Below are 9,213 nucleotides of genomic sequence, written 5' to 3' on the forward strand. Positions count from 1 at the left end.
TGGGTCTAAAATGAGTCTCTTGCAGACAGCATATTGATGGGTCTTGTTTTTTAATTCAATCTGATAGCGTGTGTCTTTTGATTGGGGCATTGAGCCCATTTACATTCAGGGTAACTATTGAAAGATATGAATTTAGTGCCGTTGTATTGCCTGTAAGGTGACTGTTACTGTATATTGTCTGTGTTCCTTTCTGATCTATGCCGCTTTTAGGCTCTCTCTTTGCTTAGAGGACCCCTTTCAATATTTCTTGTAGGGCTGGTTTCGTGTTTGCAAATTCCTTTAGTTTTTGTTTTTCCTGTAAGCTTTTTATCTCTCCTTCTATTTTCAATGACAGCCTAGCTGGATATAGTATTCTTGGCTGCATATTTTTCTCGTTTAGTGCTCTGAAGATATCTTGCCAGTCCTTTCTGGCCTGCCAGGTCTCTGTGGATAGGTCTGTTGGCAGTGTAATGTCTCTACCATTGTAGTTTACATATCTCGTCTCCTGAGCTGCTTTCGGGATTTTCTCTTTGTCTCTGAGACGCGTAAGTTTTACTATTAGATGTCGGGGTGTTGACCTATTTTTATTGATTTTGAGAGGGGTTCTCTGTGCCTCCTGGATTTTGATGCCTGTTTCCTTCCCCACATTAGGGAAGTTCTCTGCTATAATTTGCTCCAATATACCTTCTGCCCCTCTCTCTCTTTCTTCTTCTTCTGGGATCCCAATTATTCTAATGTTGTTTCATCTTATCGTATTGCTTATCTCTCGAATTCTGCCCTCGTGATCCTGTAGTTGTTGATCTCTCTTTTTCTCAGCCTCTTTATTTTCCATCATTGGGTCTTCTATATCACTGATTCTCTCTTCTGCCTCATTTATCCTAGCAGTTAGTGCCCCCATTTTTTATTGTACCTCATTAATAGCCTTTTTGATTTCGACTTGGTTAGATTTTAGTTCTTTTATTTCTCCAGAAAGAGTTTCTCTAATAACTTCCACGCTTTTTTCAAGCCCAGCTAGTATCTTTAAAGTTATGATTCTGAACTCTAGGTCTGACATCGTACTAATATCCGTATTGAGTAGGTCCCTGGCAGATGGAACTACCTCTTGTTCTTTTTGCTGAGGTGATTTTTTTCATCTTGTCATTTTGTCCAGAGGAGAATAGATGAATGAGAGAACAAAATGCTAACAGGTTAACAACGTCCCCAGCAAATATACTCTATACAAATCAGAAAAGACCTGAAACCAGGGGAAAAGAAAGGGAAAGAAAGAAAAAAGAAAGAGGAAAAAAAAAAGAAAAAGATAAAAACAAACAAAAACAGAACAAAGAAAAACAGAATATGATCAAATATGTTCAGGCTAGTGCATAGATCAGTGCCACAAACTAGATTTTGGGGGTATTTTGGTCTGTTAGAATAAAGTGCCTCCTAAAATTTTAAAGGAAGAAAACTTATATATTTACAAAATAAGGGTTGATACAATGAAGGGATGGAAGATGACTGTAAAGATGAAAATTATAAAAGATTTTATAAAAGGAATTGATAAGTTGTTTGAAGAAAGAAAGAAGAAGATTTAAAAGAAAAAAAAGAAAAAAAAAGGGAGAGAATGTGATCAGGCAGGAGACTAGAACAAAGCCATACACTAGTGATTTAGGGTATATTTTGATCTGTTAGAAGAAACTGTATCTCAAAATTTTAAAGAGAGAACAACTTATATATATATGCCCAAAATAAGGGTAACAACTATGAAGGGATAAAATATGACTCTAAAAATGAAAAATAAAAAATGTTTTTTAAAAAAGGGATTGATAAGATGTTGGTCGAAAAAGGGAAAAAGAAAAATTAAAAAAAAAACAGTTAAAAAAATTAACTTTGAAAAACTAATGAATCATGGTAAAAAAGCCATGAATTCTATGTGTAGTATTCCCCTAGCGCTGGAGTTCTCCCATTCTCCTTGATCAGTAAACTTGGTCTTGGCTTACTGGCTTTTCGTGCTGATCTTCTGGGGGAAGGGCCTGTTGCCGTGGTTCACAAATGTCTTTGCTGGAGGCAGAATTGCCCCGCCCTTGTCGGTCCGGGCTAAGCAAGCTGCTCGGGTTTGCTCTCAGGAGCTTTTGTTCCCTGCAAGCTCTCAGTACAGCTTTGGAGGACCAGAATGAAAATGGTGGCCTCCCAATCTCCACCCGGAGGAGCTGAGAACTCGGGGCCCCGCTCCTCAGTGCACCCCAGAGAAAAGCAGTCACTCCCGTCTCCCTGGTCTCCAGCCACACTCCATGCTCACCTGGCCTCTGACCGAGTGTTTCTATCTCTGGCACCCAACCCCGTGTGGAGTCTCCAAACTCAGCAGATCCCTGCGGTGCGCTCCCGCGCCGCTCCTCCTGGGGGAGGAAGGAGAGTCTCCCCGGCTCTGCCACTTGTTGGGTCCCTGCTGGAGGAGCAGTGGCCCGACTGGGCCGCGGATCACAGTTTATGGCAACCCCGAGCTGAGAGCCCACGCCTCAGCTCCGTCTCTGCAGCCGCCTTCCCCGCTTCGATACCTGGGAACTCTGCTGCACTCAGGCACCCCCAGTCTTTCTGTGACCCGAGGGTCCTGATACCAGACTGTCCCGCGAGGGTTCCACCCCAAGCTTAGCTACTGGATTGACGTCCCTCAGCGGAGTCGACTTCTAAAAGTTCCAATTTTGTGCTCCGCGGCTCTATCACTTGCCAGAAGTGGCTGACAGAGGCCCCCTCCCCCGCCATCTATCCTCCCAAATATCGCCTCGGATTCACTTCTCCGCATGTCCTACCTTCCAGTAAGTGGTCGTTTCTCTGTTCAGAGAGTTGTTGCTACTCTCTTCCTCAATCTCCTGTTGAGTTCATAGGTGTTGAGAATGGTTTGATCCCTATTCAGCTGAATTCCTGAGACCAGACGAAATCCAGGTCTCCTACTCCTCCGCCATCTTGCTCTGCCTCAATTTTGTTGTTCTTTATGTCTTCTATTACTGACTTCTTTTGTGTTTAGTTGATATGTTTGTAGTGAACTGTTTTGCTTTTCTTCTCATGGCTTTTCTGTATATTTTAAAGATTGTGTGTGTGTGTGTGTGTGTGTGTGTGTGTGTGTGTGTGTGTGTTTGACATGGAGATTATACTTAACATCTTAAATGTATAGCAATCTAGTTTGAATTGATACCAACCTAACTTCATGAGCATATTAAAAACCCTGCTCTTATATAGGTCCACCCCCTCTTTTATGTTATGGTCACACATTACATCTTTAGGCATTGTATGCATGTTAACATAGATTTATAATTCTTTTTTATACATTCTTTTAAATAATGTGAAATAAAAAGAGGAGCTATAAACCAAAAATAAAATTACACTGACTTTTGTATTTACCTACATAATTATCATTACTGAAGTCTTTTATTTCTTCTTACAGCTTCTAGTTACTGTCTAGCATATTTTTATTCAGCCTGAAGAACTATCTTTCTTAGAGTGGATTTCCTATCTACTAGTAACTAACTCTGTCAGCTTTTGTCGATCTGAAAAATGTCTTAATTTCTTTTTCATTTTTAAAGGATAGTTTTGTTTGATATAGGATTCCTGATTGACAGTCTTTTCTTTCAGACTTTAAAAATGTCATCCCACTCTCTTCTCCATGCCTCCACGGTTTCTAATGAGAAATGTACTTCTAATCTTATTGAAAATCCCTTCTTGCATTCCTGGGTGGCTCAGTCGTTAAGCATCTGCCTTCAGCTCAGGTCATGATCCCAGAGTCCTGGGAGCGAGCCCCGCATCAGGCTCCCTGCTCAGCCAGGAGTCTGCTTCTCCCTCTCCCACTCCCTCTGCTTGTGTTCCCTCTCTAGCTGTCTCTCTCTGTGTGTCAAGTAAATAAAGAAACTCTTTAAAAAAAGAAAATTCCTTGTCCATGACGAGTTGCTTTTCTCTTGCTGCTTTCAAGATAATCTGTTTTGTTCCTTGGCTTTTAACAATTTCATTATAATGTGTCTTGGTGTGGATTTCTTTGCATTATCCTTTTGGGGGCTGGTAAGCTTCCTAAATCTGTAGATTCATATATTTTTTCAAATTTGGGAAGTTTTTGGCTATTATTTCTTCAAATATTCTCTCTAACCTGTTCTCTCCTCTTCTGAGGTTCCTATTATGTATATTTTGGTGTTCTTAATGGTGTCCCATAGGTCTTAATCTCTGTTAGTTTCTCATTATTTTCTTCTTTCTGCTATTCAAACTGGATAATTTAATTGATTTTCAAGTTCACTTACTCTTCTGCCTGCTCAAATCTGTTATTAAAACTCTAGTGAGTTTTTCATAGAAATAAAATAAAAAGAATAAGAAATTCCTCTAATCAACTACTGAAAAATTCTTCTAGACTTTGCAAATTGGCTCTGTTCTTGAGTACCCCTTCAACACTTAGGCCATTTTCAGTTCTCTCTTAGCCTCACTTCATGCTTGCACTGAGCCTAGAGATCATCTAGAGGGGCAGGCTTAGAGTATTCTTTAATCTTTTCTGAGCATGCATCCTGCCCTGGGCATGTGTGTTGCTTTTTAAATTCCCAAGTATTCACAGGGACTTTTGAATGGTCTAATTTCCCACAGAAACTCTTTCCCTAAATTTTCCTCCCAAGCTTTGACACTCTACCATTTGTCTCAACCGTAATCTTTTGTTCCAGGTTGTTTGGTGCCTCACAATGTTTTTGTTTTTTTAAGATTTTATTTATTTGTCTGAGAGAGCACAAGCAGGGGAAGCAGCAGGCAGAGGGAGAAGCAGGCTCCCCGCTGAGCAAGGAACCTAATGTGGCACTTGATGCCAGGACCGCGGGATCATGACCCAAGCCAAAGGCAGACACTTAACTGACTGAGCCACCCAGGCGTCCCTATGTCACAGTGTTTTTGAGGAATTCCCACTGTCTTTCCACTCTGAGTGAGTTCTGAGTTAGGCAAAACAAAGACAAATATGTTTGATCAGTCTTTCCAGTATCCCCCAGGCAGGTTAGAACAGACAAACACCATTCTTTTTAAATAAAGTCTGCTCTGCTCCTTCCGGAGCTAGGAACAAGAGTTCCTCATGTGGACTGTCATCTTCAAGACTGCACTGAACTGGGGACAGGGTAGGGCAAGGGCAAGTAGAAATGTCACAAAGCTTTCCTAACATTTTAAGTTGCCTTTTCCTTCATTCAGTGTTCATTTGGAGGCTGTAGGCCTTTGATTAATAACTGGCGTTCTGACAAAGTTGGTTCTGACAGTCTGCATGATTTGTGTGTGTGTGTGTGTGTGTGTGTGTGTGCATGTGTGTGTGGAAAGACAACAGTTTGGATTTGCCTACTCTGCCATTTTTGCTGACCTCACTCTCTGCATTGCATGTTGCTTCCTGTGCATATTGTCTTTCCATTACCTCATCACTCTGCTGAACATCACTCTCGTTCTTTCTTTCCAAAATATTATCAGTATAAACTTAGGTTTGTAATAAACTTTTAGGGTAAGTAAAAATTTAAGGTTTTGGTCAGGGTTTATGTTACAGCACAATACTCCCACAGTAGTAAATAACGATATTGAATGAAACATTTGGCTTCCCTATTCTTTAATATACCTTGGTTATTAATACAGCAGCCAATCCCTCTGTGTCCTGGTTTTATCTCCCAGAGAAACCTGAGTCCCCTTATCTGTATGTCTGGGCAGTAAAACCAGAATTCTCATTTCTGCTTTCAGAACAACCTAAGTCTATCCTACTACCAGTTCACTCCTGCTATTGACATAATCCACCTTCAAATAAGTCCATCAAAAATTTTTGATATAAAAAAGGCATAGGACTTTTTATTCCTTAGAGGGAAATCTGGTCCTAGCTTTCAAAATAACAAAAATTTCTCCCAGATGTATGTATTTTATTTCATTTAGAAAATGTAGACACATTTTAAAACTTCTTTGAACACATTTATGTTGTCTCTATGGCAACTTCCATTTAAAAATGGTTATCTCTCAGCATTCCATTTTCTTTTATAAATTAATATTTTAAGAAGTTCTGAAATTTTCACAAATATGACAATTCCTATAAATGCTGCTTTTTAAAGGAAAGAAGACAACTTTATTATTGATTGATTATTCAGTAAAAGAGGCTCTTTCCCTTTCTGTAAGTGAAAAATACTATTTTGTTTTGTTTTTTATTGTTTTTGTTATGGGAACCAAAAATGTGGCTGAAATATCTTTTCCTCAAAAACAAATTTTTCTTTATTCTAAAGTAACACACATTTATTTGGTATTTTTAAAAAATGAATAATGAATAAAACAGAATTTCTGAATTCTGAAAATTCATAAATGTATAAAACAAAAAATAAAAATCACCAGTAATCTCATTACCTGAGATACCAAGTGGTATCTATTTGATATATACCCTCCAGGAACTTTTAAATTGCTGTTTATATGAGCAGCATATCTGTGTATTTGTGTGTGTGCATATGTACACATACACACAGATACATGAATGTGTGTATATTTTCTTCTTTAACAGAAATAAGATTTTAGTAAGGACTTTTTTTCTCAATAAATATAAAATGCATCATTTTCATAGCTACATGATAGTTCATTTATAGATGTACAATAATTTAATCAAGTTCTTATCAATGAGCACTTAGTTTATTTCCATTTGTTCTCTGTTATAAGCATTGCATATATATTTTAGAAGTTACAGGAAACTTAAGTAATTCTCATTTCTTAGGTAGTTTTCTTTAAATACTTGCTTCTCTAAGCTGGCATTAAGACAAAACAGTTTTTGTAATCTTGTTTCAAAATGCTTTGATCACAAAAGTGATCATCAATAATTGTCTAAAATATCTAGAGCCTTTCTAACCTTAATAGATGACCTTCCAACCTGGCTATAATCTATCATACCAGTTTTGACTGCCCAAGTTCCCCACAAGGTTTCCATTCTAATCAAATGGATTTATTCACCTGGAGGAGATGAGGGCTTTACTATTCTTCTACCATAGCACTTGCTGCTTTTCCAGGCTGAAAAGGGTGGAAATCACTCTGTTTCTCTACCCTAATCCAGAATTATGAATCCAGCTCAAATCCCACTGGTCCATAAACTCTTCCTGACCTCTTAGCAGGAAGGGATTTTAGCTCTCATCAAAGTCCCTTGGCACATGATATTTGTAACATTTTTGGCAATTAGATGTAACATTTTGGCAACTAAAACAGTTCCTTCTCAAAGGTTATTTAAATCTTGCTTATTATTTCCTCATTGTCATGTTTATGTCATCTTTCTACAACTGTACCGAAGGGCTATTGGAGATCAGACATGCTCTTTGCCCAGCACTATACCTTGCATGTAGAAGGAGTTTGGTAAATATTTTTTGATTTAATAGGATTACTATAAATTACAGTTCTATATTAGTAAAATTCTCATTCAGTTCAATCTCTAGCACAGATAAGGGCACATGAAAAAAGCAATTTCTTAAAGCTCTTTCATCAAGATATTAACATAAAATCTTTATTACTGACTATATACTGCCACTGTTGGTATCTGAACTGTGTAATCTCTAAGTCAAAATAGTATCTTTAAGATTTTTTTTTACTTTTGAATTATTTATTTTAAACTTTATTTTATTGAAATTCAATTAACATATAACGTATTGTTTCAGAAGTAGAGTTCAGTGATTCATCAGTTACATATAACACCCAGTGCTCATTACATCACGTGCCCTCCTTAATGCCCGTCACCCAGTTGCCCCATCCCCCCACCCGCCTCCCCTCCAGCAACCCTCAGTTTCCTATAGTTAAGAGTCTCTTATGGTTTGTCTCCTTTTCCGATATCATCTTATTTTATTTTTTCCTCCCTTCCCCCATGTCTTTAAGATTTTGCTTACATTTTTATGATATTTAAAAATCTAATTAAAATAGTCTACATAAATATTGAGTTACTTACCTTGCAAAAACTTATGCAGAAGCACAGATGTAACAAAATAACATGAGCAAGCTTCATGTTGGAGACTCTCAGGGTCTGTCTCTCTTCTGCACCCTGGGTATTCTTTTGAAATTTAATTTTTAACCTTTGGAAAAACATTTAGAAAAAGCAAGTGTCCTAAAGAGCTTTGTACTTTTGAACTTAGAGAATTTGGCTAAAATCCAGAGTTTTACCGTAACTGAAACCAAAAAAGACCTTCCCAGTAAATAGCTGAGGGAGGTGACCAATAGGGAGTATGTTTCCTCCAGAGGAAACTGATTTCCCCACTTTGTTACTAGACAATGCCTCAATTCTGTTTTCTAGGGAAGACAGAAACTACACTGGAAGGAAATTTCTTATGTTTCAGGTAAAACAAAATTATGGTTTCCCTTAAGGTTGAAGACAAGGAGATAAGAAGTAAAAGTATATCATATTGAAAGCTGTGATGAAGACATTAAAAATCCTCAACAAAACAGTGCCTTTACCATGCATCAGTTATGCTGTGATCAAATGATATCTTCTGAGCATAGAAAACTTTGTGAGGGTTCTCCCAAAGCAGACATGAGACAGAGTTGGGGGGAAGATAACTTATTAGAAATTAACTCCTGTGAAAATAAGGGAGAAGCAGGAGTGAGCAGAGAGAAAAGTGAGACTGGACTGCAGGTTTAACAAAGCCCTGGGCAACTCATGGGGAACTCTGGAGTGAATGTGGCCTATCAGGTGTCTCTGGGTCAGACAGAAATGGCTAGACCATGAAACCCTGCCTTGCTCAGTCACCTGGTGTGGGTTGCCCAGGACAGGCATCCCCTTAGGTGAGGCCCTTCTCTGCAGCTGAGGAAGACCCTGAAGGATCCGACATTTAGTTGCCATCAGAAGGGTCTGCTGATCACACTTTTCACAGCTAGGGCAGCAAAACCTTCCATGAAGTGGGATCTGGAAGGCAGCTATGCTCACCACTATACCACCAACGCCATGAAGTGGGATCTGGGAAACTCATCTCCCTGGCTTTGAGTCCACCATTTGCTGTCTTAGATCTACTTTCCATATATGCTCCAGGAGTGGCTCCTTCCAAATCGTAGGAGGCCTTTCTTCCTGGGGAAAAATTTAGAAGAGGGAAGTGATAAGAAAAACTAGAGCCCTGGCCCTTGTAGTGGATCTTGAGGCTATAGTTGATATTCATCCTCTGCCTCTTTCCTATCCATTATAGATTCCTTTCACCTTAGCTCCACCTCTGCCAGCCTCAGGTGTTTACCTAATGTCACGACTCACAAACTTCCCAGAGCCTCTGGTTACATTTCCTTCTC

At 38.8% G+C, this 9,213-nt stretch overlaps 1 protein-coding gene across 1 annotated transcript in view; it reads right to left on the reverse strand.

Moving 5' to 3' along the window:
- CFI (complement factor I) overlaps window positions 1–8,044 on the reverse strand; it is a 66,209-nt gene extending 58,165 nt beyond the window's left edge. The window contains exon 1 of the mRNA XM_025873707.2: window positions 7,892–8,044. Coding sequence (XP_025729492.1) covers window positions 7,892–8,029 — 138 coding nt within the window. The 5' untranslated portion in view covers window positions 8,030–8,044. The remainder of the gene's footprint in view (window positions 1–7,891) is intronic.
- Between the last annotated feature and the right edge of the window lie 1,169 nt (window positions 8,045–9,213).

The sequence above is a fragment of the Callorhinus ursinus genome, unplaced genomic scaffold (assembly GCF_003265705.2).
Source record: "Callorhinus ursinus isolate GAN/ISIS: 27379988/994484 unplaced genomic scaffold, GSC_fseal_2.0 scaffold4, whole genome shotgun sequence".
Taxonomy (NCBI): Eukaryota; Metazoa; Chordata; class Mammalia; order Carnivora; family Otariidae; genus Callorhinus; species Callorhinus ursinus.